At 39.1% G+C, this 22,719-nt stretch overlaps 1 protein-coding gene across 3 annotated transcripts in view; it reads left to right on the top strand.

Annotated features, from left to right (window-relative positions):
* Positions 1-215: 215 nt before the first annotated feature.
* The window catches only part of SEC24D (SEC24 homolog D, COPII coat complex component), a 106,803-nt gene continuing 84,299 nt past the window's right edge, over positions 216-22,719 (top strand). The window contains exons 1-6 of one of the 3 annotated variants that reach the window (XM_047090888.1): positions 216-419; positions 2,590-2,748; positions 13,500-13,629; positions 19,666-19,814; positions 21,077-21,352; positions 21,626-21,753. In XM_047090888.1, coding sequence (XP_046946844.1) covers positions 2,631-2,748; positions 13,500-13,629; positions 19,666-19,814; positions 21,077-21,352; positions 21,626-21,753 — 801 coding nt within the window. In that variant the 5' untranslated portion in view covers positions 216-419; positions 2,590-2,630. Of the gene's footprint in view, positions 420-1,120; positions 1,172-2,589; positions 2,749-13,499; positions 13,630-19,665; positions 19,815-21,076; positions 21,353-21,622; positions 21,754-22,719 lie in introns of those variants that run through there. The other 2 variants (XM_047090886.1, XM_047090887.1) reach the window with 2 other exon arrangements.

The raw sequence follows: 22,719 nt of genomic DNA, 5'->3' as shown, positions 1-22,719 counted from the left end.
TTAACATTTTGACCTGTTATAGGGGAACAAACAAACAAAGAAACAAACAAAACACACAGAAAGAGGCGAATAGAAAAAAAAAAAGGAAGGACGGGCTGCCCAAACTCCGGCAGTTCTCTCGGCCAGGCCCCGCCTCCGGCCCCGCCCCGCCCCGTCGCGTCTGTGCGCGTGCGCCGGCGGGTGCGCGGCAGCCGGTCTGAGCCCCGGCGCTGGGGGCGCGCAGCCGGGAGAGTGTTTGACGTGGCAGTTCCCAGCCCAGCTGCAACTCTGTGCGCGAGACCAGCCTGTGGGGACACAGGGCCGGGGGAAAGGCGCCTCGGGAGCAGCGGCCGCAGCGGGAGCAGGGTCACCGGGGGCAGCTGGCGCTAGGAGCAGAGCGCAGGCTCTCGGAAGTCCAGAGGCGTGCGGGAGCAGAACAGGTAACGCCTCGCCCTGCCTAGCTACGCTCTGGCGGGACAGCCCCTCCCCAGGCACAGCTGGAGCGGGGTGCGGTGCTGGGCCTGGGATGGGGGTTGGCGGGAGGCTGGATGCTAAGCTGTGGCAGGGCAGCGGAGGAGACCTCATACTTAGCTCCTACAGCCCTTTCGTGCAGTTTAATAATAATAGGGGTGGGGTGGGTGGGCGTGGGCATTTTTTTTACCCGCCCCCGCCCCCATCTTTTTGTCTTGGGATGCTGGGACTGCGTGCTTAGGGTCCTCACCAGCCCCAAGATTCCAGGGACACTGCCAGCGGTTTTCTTGTCTCCGTATCAACTTAATTTCCTTTTTGGAGGAAGGCAATATTGGAAATATTGATAGTAAAAATGGCAACTGTATCTTCAAGCTTCGGGACATCCTGAGAGTGCAACCAATTTGTCCAAATCCGAACCTGGTCCAGGGTGAGAGGCACACCTCGGCGATAATTGACCAGTGACAATGGCCTGGGGCTCCCCAGATTTTGATCCTAGGCCTGCTGTTGCCAAGTGGCTTTCTGCCATGTCGCCGCTTGAAGCTGAGTCAGGTTTCTGTAACTTGGTGCTGTGTGAGGAAGTTTGACGTGGCAAACCGGGCTGCGTGAGGAAGCAAATTCCTGTCAGGACCAGTAGAGAGGGACCCGACTGCTTGCTTCCTGCTGTTCGGAGTGAACATCCCGGCCTTGCCTCTCCGTCACTCAGCAACAGGCTGCTACGTAGGTGTGTGCTCCTGCTGACTTCCGAAATGTGCTTGGTTGGATGAGCTTGACCAAAGCTCAGGCTGCCACGTCTCTCTCTGCTGAAGTGGGAGGAGGGAAAAAAGTGTTGTCAGTAACAAAGTGGACCAGCAGGCTTCTTCCTGTCTCTCCTCTCTGCAGTTCTTGCCTTCCAAGGAGAGGAAAGTGATCTTAGGATATTTTCGCTTGGTCCTTTTAATTTTGGAAACGCATAGTTTAATAGGAAAATGAAACCGAATGAAGAATGACATTTCCTGAATGTAGGTAGGTCTATTTCAAGGCTTAGCAGGTATCACCCAAATTTACCTTAAAAGGTAGTATCGTAAAATAACAACAGGAAGGGTATTTCTATGCCAGGTAAAAGAAACCGGAGAGAAATCGTAGTATCAGTGTTTTATATCTGCCAAATCTTTAGAAACTTTATTTTGTAAGAGGGACCTGAGGCCCAGAGAGGTTCTTCACCTTATCCCATGTCACACAGCTAAGTATTAGTATATTTATAGTGAAAGCCTACTTCCTTTGCTAGGATTCACAGCCTTTTTTGTTACAAAAGATTTTTTGACAATAGTTCTGTGAAATGTTTCTTGTCTTGTGAAACCTGGAAAAAATGGAAAATTTAAAACAAATTGGTGTTTAGCTTCTGAGTAGAATCAAGGTGGGTATGTTACATTTGTGTGTGTGTGTGTTGCCTGAACATATATGAAATTGCTTTTTTTCTTTGTTCCTTAAATATATGTGCATATGTTTTCAGAGGTGTGATATTTAAATTAGAAAGAGAGTCTGTCATCTCTGAATGAGAAACCACTGACAACTCCCAAATTGTTGTAGGCTGCAACCTGCCTTAGTCATTTCATGACTCACAGAGTGAGTCCATTATCCGCTCCTTTATCTTCTGCTGTATTTGTTGGACTATTGATCTCTCTTCGTCCTAACTGCCTAACGAAAATTACTAATTAGGATAGCACTGAAATGACACAAGCCAAAAAACATTTGGTTGCAGACCACTGGCAGTTGTGCTGGTCAGTGAATTGAATGACTGTGATTATTGCCAGTGGCATGCTTTGTGCTGAAACAGGGCCATGGAAACCAAAGGCACAAACATAGGAGAGACTATCTGTGAAATAGTTCATTCTTCCAAAGAAAAAGTGATTGGCAAGTTGTTATTCATATTTTGTGCCTGAGAATTTGCCTATAGAAGCGAGTTACTGAGTTCCATAGAGCTATGATTAGAGCCTGTTTAGGGGATAATGGTATGATATGTTGTGTGATATGCAGACGTCTCGTGCACCTGATATTTTCCTCAAACCATTGTAAATATTTACTAACGGCATTCTTATTTTTAATAGCATTAAGTAACTCAAAAATCTCTTGTTGACTTTTTTTTTTTTTCTTCTGTTGCAGGCTTCTTTTGTAGAGCTATCCCTTGGGATGATATTTTCATAATGAGTCAACAAGGATATGTGGCTACACCCCCCTATTCTCAGTCCCAGCCTGGAATAGGTCTTTCTCCACCACATTATGGACACTATGTGGACCCCTCTCATGCAGGTTCTCCACCAGGTAAAGTGCATTGTTTTGGCTTGTATGTGATTATTGATTCTCAGTACTCGGAGACTTAAGATATTCTGAAAGAGCAGCTTTGGGAGTGTTGAATGGTCATTATATAATGCAGTGGTTTGAGAGTATAGGCTTATTTGGAAAAGTATATTATAGAAGAAGCCTGCATCATCAGTTTGGTTATTGCTTGGAATACAACGAGTTTGGTTTTAAAATATAGATTAAAACAACTGACGAATGGATAAAGAAATTGTGGTTTATATACACAATGGAGTACTACGTGGCAATGAGAAAGAATGAAATATGGCCTTTTGTAGCAACGTGGATGGAAGTGGAGAGTGTTATGCTAAGTGAAATAAGTCATACAGAGAAAGACAGATACCATATGGTTTCACTCTTAAGCGGATCCTGAGAAACTTAACAGAATACCATGGGGGAGGGGAAGAAAAAAAAAAAAAGGTTAGAGAGGGAGGGAGCCAAACCATAAGAGGCTCTTAAAAACTGAGAATAAACTGAGGGTTGATGGGGGGGGGGGGAGGGAGGGGAAAGGGGGTGATGGGCATTGAGGAGGGCACCTTTTGGGATGAGCACTGGGTGTTGTATGGAAACCAATTTGACAATAAATTTCATATTTAAAAAAAATGAAAAAAGTAATTAAAAAAATAAATATGACCTTTGATTATTAAAAAAAAAAAATAGATTAAAACAAAGAAGCTCCTGAATGTTTTGTTTTTACTGTTAGACTTGTTCTTGCTATTAATCAGTTGTGTGGGGTTATTTAAACATTTAATAAAAAACCAAATTAAATATGTACATATATATCATACATACTATATATATTTTATATATATATATATACATACACTAAAGTGCTTTTGGCAATCATAAAAAATCAGGCTTGATATTGGAAAAATATGATTAGATTCGTATGTCAAAGATTACAAAGTGATAATAACAAAAACATGGCCTTACCTTGAAATAATTAGTGATTGAAATCATTAATGGAGTGGGATTACCATTGCTCTGATGGAAGTTGGCACCATGAAGCCACCTCCCTTTATCAAGAGGCTGCTCTGAGGGACCCAAGTTTCAGGGTCAGGGGTGAGGCTAATAAGAGCTTGTTTCAGGTCTAATGGTCCCAAATTTCCTAAAAATATTTGTTTAAGACAGTTATTAGGAATTCCGAGAGAATGCTGAGGAATTCATCTCAAATTGTTGTGTAAATCAGTGAGTGTCTCTTGGGGATCACTAGGACTGACTCAGATATGTAGAATCTGGGCTCTGCTGGATGGCATGTATGGAGTGCAAATCACTGAGGGCTGGGGAATGCCCTGTAGGGAGGCTTGACTGCAGCAGCCACACAAAGTTCGTTTCAGAAGATGCTCTAAAGACTGTGAATTTCCTGTGGACAGTGACTCTTGTGATTTAGTCTGCCCCTCATTTTTAAAAACCTTCAGATGAGGCATCCCCCTCTTGTCCAGAACCAATCTTCCCCATAATATTTATAGATCTGGATCCTGTAGGAACTTCTTCTTGTTTCTCTCTATCAGGTGGTTCATTGCCCCTCTGCATTTGTATATGATGAAGATTATAAACTGCTCTTTTCGAGTGCTTACCATGTATCAAAAACTGGTCCTAAAAGCTTTACATGCATTATTTTATTTAATCCTCACACAATGCTATGCAATAGATTATTAGCCCTGTTTTGCAGCTAAGGAAACTGAATGGCTGGTATACTATGATTTATCCAAGGTCACAGAGCTGGTGGGGTAGCCAGGATGCATACCCAAGTATCTCAAGAAAACAAACAACAAACTCTAATACACACCTAAGTAGAACATTCAGTATCATTCACTCTTCCTTCCTCTCTTCAAGACAGCCATGTTTTTAAGAAATTACTTGCTTTCCTCAGTGACTCTCCATCCTTGCCTTTCAGTCCCTCCATGGCTCAATGTAGTCTGCTCCATAGCTTGGGCCCCATCCACTCTTCCCCTTCTCCCACCAAGGTCATCAGTGGCCCTAACACCAGATGCAGTAGACACTCTCCTGTCATCTTTTGAATTTGACACTGCTTATGGCTCTTCTTTGTACAAAACTCTCTTCTCCTTTGGTTCCAGTGACACCATATTTTATTATTTTTCTTGGTGGCTTTTTGGACATCTTTTTCTAAGGAGTCCCCTACCCCTTCTATATGACCATAAGTATTGCTGTTTCTCCTTCTTTGTTCTTCTTATTTTTTTTTTTAATTTTAAGTAATCTCCATGCCCAACTTGGGGCTTGAACTCATGACCCTGAGGTCAAGAGTCGCATGCTCTACCAACTGAGCCAGCGAGGTACCCTTCTCCTTCTTTGTTCTGTCATCACCCCTCTTCTCTCACTCTATAGGTATTTCCCTAGGCTGTAACCTTCCATATGAAGTACTAATCTCTCAGATCTATTTCTCCAGCCCATATGTCTCTCTTAAGCTACAAACTCTTATTTTCAATTGCCCACCTGTGTATGTGGGCACATTGAACTCATCATATCCAAAATAATTCAGAATGTTTTTCATAAAACCTACTTTTCCCTGGCATTCCATATCTCACCCAGCATCATCATCATTCACTCAGTTATCCAAATTAGAAACTTTCACTATTAAAAACATTCTCTCCCTTTTACCTTCTTCAATCCAACTGTCCTCCCAATTTCTTTTTTAAAAACAATTTTTTTAATGTTTATTTACTTTGGGAGAGAGAGAGAGAAAGAAAGAGGGAGAGAGAGAGAGTGCTGTCAGCACAGAGCCTGATGCAGGGCTCGAATCCACGAGCTGTGAGATCATGAACCAAAGTTGGATGCTTAACTGACTGAGCCACCCAGGCGCCCCCCTCCCTATTTCTTTTGGGGAAATTGTAAACCTCTTTCCTACCTGCTTCCTCCTCTCTATCTTGTCACTCGTCTTGTTCAAGCCATCCATTTCTCATCTGGATTACTAAAATAGTCTCTTAACCTTCTCTATCTTCAGTACTGCCTTTCTCCAGACCATCCAGTCCTGTGCTAGAGGGATATTTATTTATTTATTTTTTTAAGCTTATTTGTTTTGAGAGAGAGAGAGAACATGCAAATGTGAGCAGGGGAGGGGCAGAGAAAGAGAGAGCGAATCCCAAGCAGGCTCTGCACTGCCAGCACAGAGCCCAAAGTGGGGCTGTGAGGCCGTGTCCTGAGCCAAAATCAAGAGTTGGAAACTCAACCCATTGAGCCACCCAGGTGCCCCTGGAGGGATTTTGCCTTTCTTTTTCTTAAAACCTTTTATAGCTTCCCATTGGCTCTGATTGAATTTTAGGCTCCATAGACCTTCATTAATTTACCCATTTTCTTTTTTTCATCTGCCAAATTATCATACCTGTTATTGCAGTGGTACTAAGCCATTAGTCGTTTAGAGTCTGGTTTGTACTGGTGCTCTCATTTGCACTCCACACTACCAGGAGGTGGATCCATGCCTTCATGTTGTCCTCCACACTCCTGCTTTAGACTCACTTCAAGTGCTGTGCCTACGGATGTTTCTGACCACTGTTCTTTGTCAGGCTTGTCTATAAGTCCTTTTTTCCTTTTGTGTTCTTCTAACATCTGTGCAGGCCTCTATACCATTTGCCACACTGTAGTTTGATAGATGTGCCTGGAGCAGGGAAGGTACCCATTAAATGAGTGTGTGAATGACAAGCCGCTCCATTCATCAGCAACTCTCTGGTGTTTACCAGTATTAAAACAATAATAACAAGGAAACTTCCTCTGTTGGATTAAAACCTTCACACTTTAATTTAAGCCTTTTTCTGCTTATTCAATTCTCAGATGGATACCGGGCTATCAGACTCTATAAATATACCTTTTTGTAAAATATGGTGTTTTTGTTGAATTATTTAAGGCTGTTACTACATTACCCTAGCCTTTATTTCTCTGGGCTGAGTGACCCTAGATCTCCTAATCTTCAGTCATCAGGTGCCTTCTTTTCTAGTCTTTTGGTGACCATTTTATTGGTTTTGTGGCAGATACAGGCAATCTAGTTGTGGTTCTTTGAAGTATCTGTTCTACCATAGATATGAGCAGTGCTAACTCTTGTTTTGTGTTTCTCACAGATCATACCTCCATTTGTGCCTATTGTGTGATGCTAGGGCTATGTAGTAAAATTTAACACATTTATTGAGTGAGAAAAATACTTGCAGCAATATAACAATGAATAAAATAAACCTAATCTCAGCCTTTAGAGTACTTACTTACCTAGTGGGACATGTGTCAAGTACCTTGATAGTGGCAATACAGGGGGTGTAGTAGTATGATAAAGGAGGTGGAAGGTGGTATGGAAGCACATGTCAGGGGCACACAACCAAGACTTATGGATAAAGGGAATCCTCCTGGAAGAAATGACCTGGAAGATGAGTAAGAGTTGGCCAGGTAGTGAGGCAGCTTAGTGGGGTCAGGAGGTGGCACTTTTGAGCCATTTGCAAGAGGTTCAGCATGGCTGAGATGTAGAGTGCCAGCAGTGAGGGGTATGCCTGGAGTGGAAAGCAGGGCCATCTGAAGACTTTATTTAGGCTTTATTTTAAGGTCAGTAGGATGCCACTGAGGCATTTTAAGCTAGGAAGGGTCATAATCCCATGTATATTTTAAAAAGAGTTATATTCTACATTAGAAAGGATGGAGAAGGCATCAGACCTGGACATACTGCTTTCTGGAATAGGGTTTCTCATCCTCAGCACTGTTGACACTTGGGGCCAGTTAATTCTTTGTCGTGGGAGGTTGTGCTGTGCAGTGTAGGATGTTTAATAGCATTCTTGGCCTCTACTCAGTAGATATCAGTACTCCCCCTCCTATCCCCACCTGACCCATCCCCATCCCCATGCCTTGGCAACCAAAAATCTTAGACATTGCCCAAATGTGTCTTCAGAGGAAAAATCATCCCTGATTGAGGACCACTGGTCTGGAAGCTGAGAGGCAAGAACTAATATTGATGTCCTGGAACTACGGGCGATGGAAGTGTGAGGCTTATAATAAATAGCAAACTTATATACATACACTACCAGGCACAGTGCCTCGGGAAAAGTAGTCATTACATGTCCATGCAATAGGGAATTTATCTTTGTTTTATTTATTTAAAATTATATATGTGTGTGTATGTATGTACTCATATATATACACATACACACACATATATATATTTAAGCATGATAAGTGCATTCCTTAATCACCATCATCTATTTCATCTGTCCTCCCACACTCATCTCTCTAGTAACCATCAGTTTGTTCTCTATAGTTAAGAGTCTATTTCTTGGTTGGTCTCTCCATCACTCTCTTTTTCCCCATTTGCTCATTTGTTTTGTTTCTTAAATTCCACATATGAGTGATATCATATGGCATTTTTCTTTCTCTAATTTTGCTAGAGTTAATACCTATTCTTCTCAAACCATTCCAAAAAATAAAAGAGGAAGGAGAACTTCCAAATTCATTTTATGAGGCTAGTATCACCTTGATACTAAAACCAGATAAAGGCACCACAAAAAAAAAAAAAAAAAAAAAAGAGAGCTACAGGCCAATATCTCTCATGAATGTAGATGCAAAAATCCTCAACAAAATATTAGCAAACCAAATCCATCAATACACTAAAAAAATCATACACTAACAGGAACCCTCTTGCTCTGTTGGTGGGAATACAAACTTGTCCAGCCTCTCTGGAAAACAGTGTGGAGGTTCCTCAAAAAATTAAAAATAGAACTACCCTATGATCCAACAATAGCACTGCTAAGAATTTACCCAAGGGATATAAGAGTGCTAATGCATAGGGGCACATGTACCCCAATGTTTATTGCAGCGCTTTCAACAATAGCCAAATTATGGAAACAGCCTAAATGTCCGTCAGCTGATGAATGGATAAGAAGATGTGGTTTATATATACAATGGAATACTACTTGGCAATGAGAAAGAATAAAATCATGCCATTTGCAGCAATGTGGATGGAACTAGAGGGTATTATTCTAAGTGAAATGTCTGTCAGAGAAAGACAGATATCATGTTTTCACTCATGTGTATCCTGAGAAACGTAGCAGAAGACAATGGGGGAAGGGAAGTAGAAAAAAATAGTTACAGAGAGGGAGGGAGGTAAACCATAAGAAACTCTTAAATATAGAGAACAAACTGAAGGTTGATGGAGGATGGAAGAGAGGAGAAAGTGGGTGATGGGCATTGAGGAGGGCACTTATTGGGATGAGCACTGGGTGTTGTATGTAAGCCAATTTAACAATAAATTATATTAAAAAAACAAAAAAATAAAGTGCAAAAAAAATCATATATCACAATTGAGATTTACTCCCAAGATGCAAATGTGGTTCACTTTTTGCAAAACAATCAACATGATACATCACGTCAACAAGAGAGGATAAAAACCATATGATTATTTCAATAGATGCAGAACAAGCATTTGACAAAGTACAACATCCATTCATGATAAAACCTCTTTGCAAAGTGGGTCTAGAGGGAACATACCTTAATGTAATAAAGGCCTCATAAGAAAAATGCACAGGTTATATCATACTCAACGATGAAGAACTGAGAGCTTTTCCCCTAAGGTCAGGAACAACACAGGAATGTCCATTCTTAACCACTTTTATTCAATACAGTACTAGAAGTCCTAGCCACAGCAATTAGACAACAGAAAACAATAAAAGGGATAAACTTTTTTTTTCACAAGTGGTTTTTAATTTTGGTTTTAGTTTATCAGATCCAGGGCCAAGTCCAAGATATACTTTTCTGTGATGTTGTTTTGGTCAGGAGTTTTTTGTTGGTAGCAGAGACTATTATAGTAGAAAGTGATTTGTTAAAGGTATCAGGAAGCTAAGAGAATATAGAGAAAGCCAGAACCAGCTTGGGAGTCCATGGTCCATAGAAATGCACACTCCACACAGGACCATTCCATTAGCAGCCACTGCCTTTCTACCCCAGAACCACCATTTCCGCTTCCTGGCCAGGGTCTCCCAGTGATGTGTTGCTTTGCTGAATTTAGAATACATGGCAACTACATTTGTAAGAGGTTTATGCAATGGATGTTCCGTCTTTCTAGCTCAGGACCATACAGAAGGGCAAGCCAGAAAGGAAAATGGAATTGGTATTGAGTAAGCCAATCTATATCTGCCATGATATTAAAGACCAGTTTGTGATTTTAGATATTTTTCTTTTGGCATAAGCATAGTTATTAGTTCTTTCTTCTGTTATGGTTTTTCTTATTAAAATTCTCGTACTGCTCTATAAAGAATTCAATTTCTCTTTATCTCTGACCACTTTTGAAAATACCTGTAACGTGATCAGGAGAAGACTGTGACTTTGCAGATAAAAGTGATACTGGTTTCCCTTTGCCCTGAGGATAGAGTCCAAGTGGCACACAGGACTTTGCAGCCTGACCCGACCAACCTGGACAACCTCTGTTCCAGCCACTTTCCTTCATAATCTCTCTGCACTGAACCTTCTGCCTGTCCCTGATCATGCCATGCTCTCTCATATCTTTGCTCAAGTTTTCCCTTCTGACTGAAACCCTCTCTCCTGTCTCTACACTAAGAAAACTCTTGCTTGTCTTGCAAGATTCAGCTCAACCAGTCCTTTCTCTTTGAACTTTTCCTTGATTTCTTTAGGAAGAGTTAGCTTGTCTTTCTGCATGTTACAACACTCATCACATGACACTGTCATTATTTGTTTACATGGTTGTGAATTCCATAAGAGCTCTCAGTGTCTCAAAGGCACATTGAATGTATATTGAACAAGAATGAGTTTGAAACGTTGCCATAGAGTTGATTTTCAAAAACAAAAAGGAAAGAACATTTTAGTGAAATTGGTATATAACAATACTGCTTGAATATATTAAGCTGTTTTTTTTTAAATTTTGTTTTTGTAACCAGAAATTTATTAACGTGTGTGTCTCATGGATACATATGGGAATACTCAGCCAGAAGTAATGCTGAAAACTTTTTATTTTCTGGAACTATATATGAGGATTGTTGATGAAATTGGTATTTAGCTATTACTTAAGGAATCCAATATTTCTGGTTTCTTGTAGTACATATAATTATTATTTTGGCACTAGTGTTGTGGATTTTCTACTTTTGTCCAAAATAATGTTTCAAAAATGAAAATGCAAGTGTACATATAATTATGGTGTATATGTTCTGTTAGAATATAAATCCTTGAAAAAAGGAGGACAGGGGCATATGGTCAGAAGAGAGGAAACCAACATTTGATGATCAATTACCTTATTTATCAGGCATTTCTGGGTGCTGTTATACCTATTGTCTTATTCAATTCTCAGAACAGTCCTTGGAGACAGGGAACACTACTGCCATGACACAGTGTTAAAAGTTGAGGTTTCAAAAGACAGAGGTGTCTTATCAGGGTCACAGCTGTTAACTGATGGGGGAAGGAATTCAAACCCAAGTCTATGTAAGTGCTTATCTCATGTTTTTCTAACTTTGCTGGCTTTGGAGTTTAGAACTTTGTATAAAAATGTGGTGTTATAAGACTATTTGGGTGCCTGAGTGGCTTAGTCAGTTAAGTGTCCCACTCTTGATTTCTGCTTAGGTTCTGATTTCACGGTTCGTGAATTTGAGCTCTGAGTCAGGCTCTGCTCTGTCAGCTGAAGATTCTCTCTTTTCCTCTCTCTCTGACTGTCCCCATGCTTGCACTAGCTCATTCTCTCTCAAAATAAATAAATAAGCATTAAAAAATATTTGTTGTTTTTCTTCTTAGTATATAAAAAATTGCTAAGTAAGACTGTGACTGTAAAATTAATAAAACATTTTTCTTAAGTTTGAGGAATCCTGTTTTAAGAAAATAAAACCTTTTTGAAAGTTTTGATAATAATCATGAATACAGCCATTTCACTGGTTATATTACATTCTGTATTACCCAAGCATCTGAAAGCTTGCTGTCAAAAGTATTATGATGATAATATAAGAAACTTTAATTGGGCAACTACATGGTCATCCAGTTAATTCTCTTGCTATCTGAGAGAATAGGCTCTCTAGAGGAAGATAAAAGAAGAAAGGAGATGTTGGATATGAAATATCATCATGAAATCAAGTGGAGGAGTGCACAGAAGCCATCTAGGAGGTCACTGATAATGGTGCCAGAGAGAAGGGTAGAGTCAAAAGTAAGTTGAACAAGAGGTGCCTGGGTGGCTCAGTCGATTAAGCATTCAACTCTTGGTTTTGGCTCAGGTCATGGTCTTGAGGTTCATGGGTTCCTGCCCTACACTGCGCTGTCAGTGCTGAAGCCTGCTTGAGATTTCTCTCTCCCTCTCTCTTTGTCTCTCTCTCTCTCAAAGTAAATAAATAAACTTAAAAAGAAAAAGTAATTTGAATGAGTTGGTACAAACCAAGCAGGTTGGAAGTGGAGAGAACAAATAAAGACATATGTTGTCACAAATGATCTAATCGAAGCCTTTCATTTTGCAGTGAGGGAAACTGAGGTCCTTAAAGATAAAATTCTTACCCACACCATGCATGTGTTAGTAAATGGCCAGGTGGGGCCTTGAACTCCTCTGACCCACACTCAGTGATTTTTCTTCTGTACCACAATTACTCTAGAAGAGAAAAATGTCTGCAAATAGTTCTAAAGAGAGACCTTTAAAGATCTATTTGACAAGAGCTGCTTGTAAATGAAAACAGTTACTGCCAGGAGCATTTCGTCATCACAAGGGATCCCACCTTGTGTATGACTGAGTGTGATAACTTCAGCAGTTTAGCACCCAGCTATTTGGAATCCTGGAAGAATTATGAACTCTGAAGGCTTGCTTTGCCTTTGTTAGAAAAACAGATGCTACTTTCCTTTTGTTTTCCTCATGCTGTAATTCAAAGACATTTTTTAACTTTTGATTTTGGCTCAGGTCATGATCCCAGGGTCATGGGATTGAGCCCTGTGTCCAGCTCTGCGGAATGTGGAGTCTACTTAAGATTCTCTCTCTCTCTCTCTCTCTCTCTCTCTCTCTCTGCCCCTCTCTACACCTCCTGTGTATGTGCACACACTCTCTCTCTCAAAAATAAAAAAAATAAAAATAATAAAACACAAAGGCATTTTCAGAGAATTTTTTTCCCATAGTTAGAGTTAGGCTCTTTATGATACCTCATATTGTTTTGTTGTTGTTGTTCTTGGAGTTATTTTCTGAAATCCAGAATGGCATTTTTCATTGCATATTCTAGCATTCTTTGTGTGATTATGTGTTCTGTCAAGGTTTTTCTACCAAACGCAAGTTTATTTCTTCTGTTTTAGTTTCTGTTTATTTTATTTTATTTTAATTTTTTTTAATGTTTATTTAATTTTTGAGACAGAGAGAGACAGAGCATGAGAAGGGGAGGGGCAGAGAGAGAGGGAGGCACAGAAGCTGAAGCAGGCTCCAGGCTCTGAGCTGTCAGTACAGAGCCTGATGCGGAGCTCGAACTCACGAACCATGAAATGAGCTGAAGTCGGACGCTTAACCGACTGAGCCACCCAGGAGTCCCTTAGTTTCTGTTTAGTATTGAGATAATTCTCTTCTTTCTGCTCTCCTATCATTATGATGGTCAAATAACTATGGGAGAACCTGGTGTTGATAGGTCTGTGATGGTTAATGCAAATTTAAAGGAGAACTTGTCTTAACCCATTTTTTCCCCTCCTTCCCCTCCTAGTTTTCATTTTTAACCTAATGGCATGGCATCCTCTCTCTTTGCACATTCATACTCTTCTAAATTCATGCCCTTCTGTTGCAGGTATGATGAAGCCAGCAGGGCCTTTGGGGGCTGCTGTCCCTGGGGGGATGTTGCCTCAGGGCCCTTCACCTCCTGGACCCCATCAGTTTGGCCAGAATGGAGCTCATGCCCAAGGGCATCCTCCCCAAAGGTGAGCTAGGTAGATTTCAACCCTCATTTGTATATTCTACTAAAATGGTCTCACAAGTCCCTTCTAAACTTGCATGTTTATTGATTGAAAGTTTGACCTCTTGATTCTGCCCACACCCTTGAAAGGACTTGCTAGAAGACTGCCCTAGGAGACAAAGCATTTAGAAAAGGTAGGAGGGGGAAGAAAAAAACAATGCTAGTACATACTAAAAATATATATAAAAAATTACTTGTATTAATACCACACATTTTAATTTTGGATTATATTCCTCTTGTTTTAGAGTTCTGTATTAATCTCTAATTCCTTCAGATGTCTATGGCCTGTATTCCCCAATACATTTTAAATTCTCTATCCTCTTGAATCTTTCATAGAACAGATCTCAGTGCCAGTAGGTGCTTCATAAATATTTTAAAAATTAAATCATATTGTGGCCAATGGTAAAAACTGGATTTGATGTGGAAGGTACACAGATGCCGATGAAGGATTTTTGCAGGACAATAGTAAAAACAACAGAGGAAATAAATCTTCTGTTTGTGTTTTTATAATGAATTCAGGAAGGAAAAAGTTGAAAGTTGGAGGCAGGCCTGAAGAAGCCACGATAGGAGATGTAGGAGATATGTAGAGATGTGCACCCCACTGGGGACTGTCACCTGGGAGGGGAGCCAACATCACACCTTCCCTGCTGGAAGTCCCATTATTGTTTGTCCTGTGAGCTGCCACTGTTGAGACTCCTAGTGCCAAGCTGTATGTAGTGTTTACTTTGGAATTTCTCCAAGGGTTACCTGGAGGCTTCATTTCCCAGGTTCCTTTCCCAGGCTGTTAGGCTGTAGGGTTGGGTGGGAGGAGTAACCCCTCAGTGTGAATCTGGACCCTGCTGCTGCTGAAGCCATTTAGTTATCCTTTCAGGGAGCCTGAGAGTAGTCCCTGTTAGTGGGAAAACTCTCTGGAATTTTAAAAATCGGCAAGTTAATTCTCTTAGAGGCCATTGGTGAGGTTCATACTTTCTGGCTCGTTTGTCATGATAACTTCTACCATTGGAACGGTTGCTGTGAGACACAGAGTGAAGGTTAATGCAGGAAACAGGATGAGTGAGTCTAAGTAATTTGGTTTATATGTGGTTTAACAAGGAGCACAAAGTCAATGGACCTGACTCAGGACCTGAGTAGTCTCATTAGCAATGGTGGTGGGGCACAAGGATCAGAGTAGAAAGGCTAAGAACCAAGATGTCTTTTCTGGCTCAAAAAAACCCCAAAAAACAAAAAACAAAAAACAAAAACAAACTAGTTGTGTGATGCTGGTGAAGTTTCTGGGCCTCTAGGCCTCCTCATTTTCTTCACTTGTAAAATGTAGAAATAGAACTCCTAGTCCAGAATACAGAGGAGAAGATCTGGAAAAGTTTATTGTGAACTGCCAGCATTTCAGATTTTTTTTTTTTTTTAAGAAGAAATGCAGAAATTAAACATCTGGTTTGAAGCTAAGAAAGCTTTTGGTGACTGATATTAGCCTTGATTGTATGGATCTTTTTGGTTCTTTCCATTTGTTTCACTTGAATTAGGTTCCTTAGAAATAAGTAAACTGTGGATTTTGCCATCAAGACAGACCTTCGCTGTGTGGTTCTGAGCTCAGCACAGAGTCTGGCACAGTGAAGAGTGTAGACTGTGTAGAGTCAGGACATGTTTGCTACTCTTGGCTGAGGCAGCTGTTCCTGAGTTCCCTCATCACAATTTTAACAATAATAATGTGGTTGTAAGGATTTTGATGATTAATGCTTGCAGAGAATCTTGCATAGTGTGCAATGCCCAGGAAAGACTCAATATGTGTTAGCAGTTATCAGTACCATTTTCGGTGGATATAGAAAGTCTACTGTCTGTAGCTTGTCCTTCCTACTCATTCATTCTAGCTTAGGAATTTGGTTTTATTGTGATTCCCAGGGAAACCTTGACAGATTTCCCCCCCCCCTCTACTATTTGCTTACTTCAACTTGAACTTGAATTAAAGATTGGGAATGGGTTTAAAAATGAAAAAGTCATGGAAAAGTCAAGTATTCAGACTCAGCGTCCATGTTTTCCATGTTAATTTGCCCTCATGGGACATATTTATGTGTATATAGTTAAATGAAAGGGCAAAGGACACAATGATTATGCAGGTGAATCACACAGGGATGGTCAGAGAGTATAGATGGCTCACGACATCTTCGTGTGACATCACAATTTCTTTGATGATTATAGCACTTCATAGGTGTTGTTTGTACTTAGAGAACCCATCAAAAAAATCTCTTAATTTTTACCATATCTAAACTGTCTACTAAAAACAAGATATAAATCAGTTATGTTGATTAAAATTTAAAAATTAATAATTTTTAGTTTTAAATATTGCTCCTTCATAGGCAATGCTTCATAAAATTTGAAAATCATACTTAGTCATTTGTCTTATTGATCTTCGCTGAGGCAGAATAAATGTCTTAAACATGTAAATGGTACCAAAGTTATCTTCAAACTGTTACTGCTGGGTGGGATTAACCTAATGAATAAAATCTATAACTAAAAATCCATTTTTTAATTAGAAGAGGAAAAGTCAATTTTAAGTTATCTATTTTGATCAAAAAATGATGGATTGGGGTGGAGAGGGTATGAAGAGGAGACTCATCTTCCCCCATTAAAGCTGATAGGGTGAAATATGCTAAGAACTTGGTTGCAGTGAAAAGGAGGTATCAGGAAAAATAAGAGAAATAGTTGTTTTCTCTTTATTTCTTTTTTGTTTTCTTTTCTTTCTTCTTTGTGTGTGTGTGTGTGTGTGTGTGTGTGTGTGTGTGTGTGTGTAAAGCAGTGATGTTTGGTACAGGTTTTGTTTACTCTGTGGACTGAGTATTTAAAACCCAGGCCATTTTACTTCAGGCCAATCTTGAAAAAATTGTTATCTCCACATTCTAACAAACTTCAGCACAAAACTCACTACTTGAACAATTCATTGCAAACTTAAAAATAAGAAGTATTTGAAGTTGAACAGGCCACAGACAATGCAGTCAACTCTCCAGAGGGTTAGGACTAAACTGAGCCTAAATATTCATGTTTTATTAACCCTCTGATAGTAACTCTTTATTGACTGCTGTTTTTGGGGGCACCTGAGTGGCTCAGTGTGTTGTGTCCAACTTCAGCTCAGGTCATGATCTCACGGTTTGTGGGTTCAAGCCCCATGTCAGGCTCTGTGCTGACAGCTCAGAGCCTGGAGCCTGCTTCAGATTCTGCCTCCCTCTTTCTGCCCTCCCCCACTCACACTGTGTTTCTCTCTGTCTCTCAAAAATGAATAAACGTTTAAAAAACTTTTTTTTGACTTTTTTTTTTATGGTGAATCTGCCCTTTTCTGACATTCATTGAAACAATAAATTAAAATATAGAATTGAATGTTTTCTTAGGCCAGAAACCTATTAAATGAAGGAATGAACATGAGAAATATTTAAATCATAGGATTCTTAATTTTAACCACATTATATTTATAGCACAGAAGGGAATCTTTGAATTCTATCTGCTCATTTTTTCAGTTTGAAAGCTGAGAGCTATGGAGATTAAGTGGCTTGCCTGTAGTCACACATCAGGGTCTCCAGGCTGGGAGCCTTAAGACCTGGATTCACACTTAAAACTCTGATACCTCCCTGCTGTGTGACCTTGGATTAACTAAGTTAGTAAAGAAATGAAATTGAAAAATATTAAACCATGTTTAATATTTGTATGTTTAGAGGCTCCTGGGTGGCTCAGTTGGCTGAGCGTCCTACTTCGGCTCAGGTTATGATCTCACAGCTCATGAGTTCGAGCCCCACGTCAGGATCTGGGCTGACAGCTCAGAGCCTGGAGCCTGCTTCAGATTCTGTGTCTCCTTCTCTCTCTGCCCCTCCCCCACTCGTGCCATGTCTCTATCTCTCAAAAATAAATAAACGTTAAAAAATATATATTTGTATGTTTAAAATGTTCTGTTAATTTCTTTTCCCTTATTTATTTAGCCCTTTAATACTACTTTACTCTTAAGTAGTATTAAAATTGCTTTTAAAATTCAAATATGTTTAAGATTTATAACATTTAAGTTGGTTAGAAAAAAAATTTATTTCTAAAGCCTCATTCCCAGGACATATATTAAGCAATGAAGGATAAGTGGCATTTATGGGTTAAAAGCATGGCCTAATGGTTGTGTATTCTCTCATTCTTTATTTTAAATCATCAGCCTTTTGTTAAGTTAAAAAATACTGAAGGTTGCTTGTGTCATAACTTCGATTTGAAACATACTTCATCCTGTTTGTACTATCTATATAATAAATTATTCATATAATTTTATATTTTAAAAATATGATTAACATTTGTGAAATATTTGTTAATATATTTTAGATAATTTTTTTCTTAAGCAATTGAATAATGTCCCCCTGCACTCAATTTAACTGCTAGTTCTCAGTTCCTGCTTATTAGATCCAACTCCTATAACAATACCTCATTCTACATCTACTAATATATTCTTATATAGAATGTACATTCTGCCTGTGTGCAAGTATTTCATGTATGTATCTCTCATAACTTTTTTAAAAAGACAATACCATTTCTTCAAAAAAAGATTTTTAATCAGTGAATTTATAAAACATATTAAGACAATTCTTGAAATCATTTCTAAGTGACCAACAATATTTTAAATGTGTCAACACTAGAGTTATGTTTTGCCCTGCCTTTTTTACTCCTAGTGTCATTAATAAATTAGAGAGATAAAGGAAACTTTTATGTGAGAAGTTAACTTTTATATTTTCTATCTTTATTCAGTTTTGTTACACAAATTATTTAAATCAAAAGATGCTTAATGTAACTGCATTGGTCTGGTTTCAGTTTTTGACAGGAGAGGAAATTGACAGCTTTGCTAAGCAATATTGTTTGGGCTAAAGTGTTAATCATTGTAACTTTATAACCCTTTATAACCAAGTATTTGCTATATGATAGCTTGTACTTTTACATAGAAATAGCATTTTGATCACCATCCATTTAACTCAAAGTGTGGGATATCATCATTCTGTAATATACTTAACACCATACAGCATAATGGTCTGAAGGTTAATTGTAAGTTTTGTTATAGTAATTATTCAGTTTAAGATATATGGAGGAAAATGACAGAAGAGAATTAGTGTGATGTTTTGGAAAGTGTGCTTGCTTAAGACCTAGGGAGAGGTTAGTCCTGGTTTTGTCACACACAAATTTTGGGACTTCAGGCAAGCCACTGGCCTCCCTCAGTGGCAGTGAAGGATGGAAGGCAAGAGCGTGGGCCACTAGGGATATAGTTTCCAGTTTATGGAGAAATTGAAATCAGAGTATACTATCTGGGAAATTTTCATTTAACATTTTTATTTAACACTAAAAATTAAAAGGAAGTTATAATGTAATTTGAAGGGAAAGCTTTAACTTTATTCAGCAGATGAACTACAATAGGAACACTGTTCAGATGGAATAAACATACAGTAAGTCCAAACTAAATTAAAGGTTAAAGCATGGTGAAATTTTTAGATGAAAAAGAATGAATGACTTCAAAACTTTTTACTGAGTTGTTCACTTTCAGGTCCTGTTTTGCAGGGAATGTCCTGATTGCTGAAATTAGTGTGCAGTTGACATTTTATTTTAAAAAGCTGGGTAGGGTATAAGGATAATGATCATAAAGATACAACTACAAAGCATTTTATTTTTCTAGTTTCCGTTCTGTTGATCATTAACCCTGGTATAGATAAGGCTGTGGTGGACTCAGCTTCCAACTGCATTTCCAAAGCTGGTTCTCTGTTTACATTAGGAATTTTTTGCTAAGTATCTTGACATGTTGAGCCTGTGAGCATAGATATGAGATGATGTTACATGATTCATTTTAAGTTTACACTCAGATTAATTAAAGACTTAGCCTAAAATATCAGTCATTGCCCTAGTGCCCACAAGATGGGCTTATTTAATTTTACAAGTTTTTGACATTTGTTGTTTATCATTTCATATGAAACTATGATACTGTTTAACATTCTTTTTTCTCTCATAGATTTCCAGGTCCTCCACCTGTCAACAGTGCAGCATCCTCCTATGCACCATACTCACCCTCTACACAATCGTCTTATCCAAGTCCTGCATCCACTTCATCCATCACCCAGCTGGGCAGTCAGCTCAATGCTATGCACATCAACAGCTATGGTAACAGTTTCATTAGTAGTGTTCACTGACTGTCTATTTCATTAGCATTTTTAATGAGGAAGGTTTTCTCCATCTTTAAAACATACATAACTCTGGCACACCATACTGAAGTAATTTTTTTGACATTTTTATATAAATCATCTATTACATATGGCTATAATTAATTTTTTTCCTGATGATGCTGCCATTTATTTCGAAATAGTTTGAAGACCCTCAGAAAACCTTACGTTCAATATTAGAGTAATAAAAAAAAAAACAAAAAAAAATTTCTGACTTTACAAATAAACATAGAACAGTGAAGTTATTTTAAGAAATGTGAGGTTAGGTTTACCCTTGTGTTGTTTATAATGGGGCCCTAAAATGAAAAATATAATACTCCTTGTTTCACAGTGTGTTTTGATTCTGTATTTAAATCATGAAAAGAATGGAAGCTCAGATGTTGTGAGGCAGAAAGGAGAATAATAGAGAAAACAGTTACAGTACTGAGATTTGTATCAATAGAAATGCTGTATATTCCAAGTGTCATAGGAATCTTCACTGTAATAGGAGCATAGTCAGCCATTGATCTTGATGAAGAATGTTTCCATTACTTAAAGTTGGTTTTCTGGAAGTATCTGTTAAAAAAACCCCTCTATTTCCTATCTTTTATTGATTTCAAGATGGATAAGTCTCCAGTGAAGCAACTAAATTTCACATAATCAGAAATAGAAAAAATAATCTGGTGTCACATCTATTTCCAATATGATTAGAAAACATGTTAGTGGCCCATCTCTTCTCCCTTGTTATTTCTACCTGATTCTGAAATCTATTTGACCAAGTCAAGCACAGGCCACAAATAATTTATTGAATGTATGAGTTACCTGGATCATGCTTGTTACATGATAAAATTTTCTTCTATATGATTTTTTAGGTTTTGTACCAAAATACAGTTCCTTAATTAGTGACATGTATCATGTAAAGTTAATGCAACATAGTTAAAATTCATCCCATTAATTTTCTCACCAAATGCTTTTACTCTTTAAAAATTCTCCAATTGTGTAAAATGCCCCAAATAGCATTTGTATAGCTTTCTGAATGAAAATTCATCTTGTGGCAAAAAAAAAAAAAAAAAAAAAAAAAAAAAAAAGAAAGAAAGAAATTGGTGTATAAGTGTGCCTTCTTGTTTTATGTCAGGAAAAGAGGTGTCCCTGTTACGTACTTTGTAGAAGTTGGAGAGTTGAGAAATTCAGTGTTCAGTGGTCTGGTCTTCTTTTATCACACAGGTTCAGGCATGGCTCCCCCTGGTCAGGGGCCCCCCGGCCCTCCACCAGCGCCTTCCTTCCAGGGTCCTCCACGACCTCCGCAACCATCTATTATGCAGCCTGGATCTCAAGTTCTCCCACCACCACCCACCACACTGAATGGCCCTGGGGCCTCACCCTTGCCTCCGTCAACGCACAGGCAGGACGGGTTCCCTGGGCCTGCTCCTCTGAATACCCAGTACCAGCCCCCTCCTCTTCCAGGACAGAGCCTGGGCACTGGATATCCACCGCAGCAGGGTAAGCAGCTTTGCTCTGTGTTACTAGGCATCCATCACTTACTTTTAAGGAAAGCTAGTTTTCGATTAGTGTGGCAAATGTAGAGAAAAGGGGAACCATAGACATTCACACTTAACTCTCTTCCCCTATAGACATTCACACTTAACTCTCTGCCTTTATATAATAAGATGAAAAAATGCAGCATGCTTGACTGAATAGTGTAATATGGTCAGTGAACACTGCATCTGGGACTTTGGGTTCTAGTCATTTCTTTTTTAAATTTTTTCCAAGCAGCCAACTATGGTCCCCAGATGGCAGGTGGGCAGCTCTCCTACCCAGGAGGCTTCCCTGGAGGTCCTGCACAGATGGCTGGTCCACCACAACTTCAGAAGAAGCTGGATCCTGACTCCATCCCCAGCCCAGTAAGTGCTCTCTCTCACTCCCACCATCTCCCTCACAAAGGACCATTCTTTATTCACTGTCTCGGAAACTCTTCAGTTTGTTAGCATTTATCCTGTCCTTTATTGTTGAAGCACAATACCCATCACATAGAGGCTTCCTTCTTTATGTATGGGGGTGGGGAAACTGGGTTCTGGCATATCAGGGATCTCCATCACAGAAAGCCTGTGTAGATTTTTGTTGTTGTTGTTGTTATCACATAAACTTAACAATACTATTGATGTTTATATTGGCATATATTAGCAGTGTTTATTGATTATTTAATGAATAATTAGCAGAGTATATAAACATGCTAGTTTAAATAAATAAAGGACCCTTTTCAATAAGGGTAAGATACCCATAGGAAGTGAAAGCACAAGGTATTTTACATTTTGCCTATTGAAAATTGTTCTATATAAAATTAGAGCTATAACTTCATTCTTCTCCATCCAAGTGATTTTCTTTGGAAGATTACTCTTTCGTAATTGTATCAGTCAGCTTTTATTAGGTTATTCTCCATAACACACAATCCCCAGTTTTACTTCCAAACATGAAGATTTATTGATTGCTTAGGTGACCTGTAGGCTGTAGCAGCTGCAGTTTGGCTTTAGGTGCTGCTCTGTGTGTCCTTATCATTCCAGAAACCAGCATGAAGGGGCATCCTGTGTTTGGGACATGTTATTATCACGAGAAAGGGAGAAAAGAAAGAGAACTGGCCAAAAGGTGCAAGAGTTCTTAAAATTTTTGCTCAGATGTGGTACATGTCACAACCACTCACATGCCTTCGGCCAAAGCAAGTCATAACAAAGCCCTGGGTCAATGGGGCAGGGATGTATACTACTGCTTCAGGAGAAACTGCAAGTCTGTATCAATGAGCCCACATGTATAGTCCGTTTGGAAGAATAATGAAATTGATACAGTTAACTTGGGTCTTTGAAGTGGTTCTATAA

Source organism: Lynx rufus, unplaced genomic scaffold, assembly GCF_022079265.1.
Source record: "Lynx rufus isolate CCGP_SWC_20201006 ecotype Redwood Valley unplaced genomic scaffold, mLynRuf1.p SCAF_3, whole genome shotgun sequence".
In the NCBI taxonomy this organism is placed as follows: Eukaryota; Metazoa; Chordata; class Mammalia; order Carnivora; family Felidae; genus Lynx; species Lynx rufus.
Note: the sequence above shows the minus strand (reverse complement) of the source record. Positions and strands in the feature narration are given on the sequence as shown.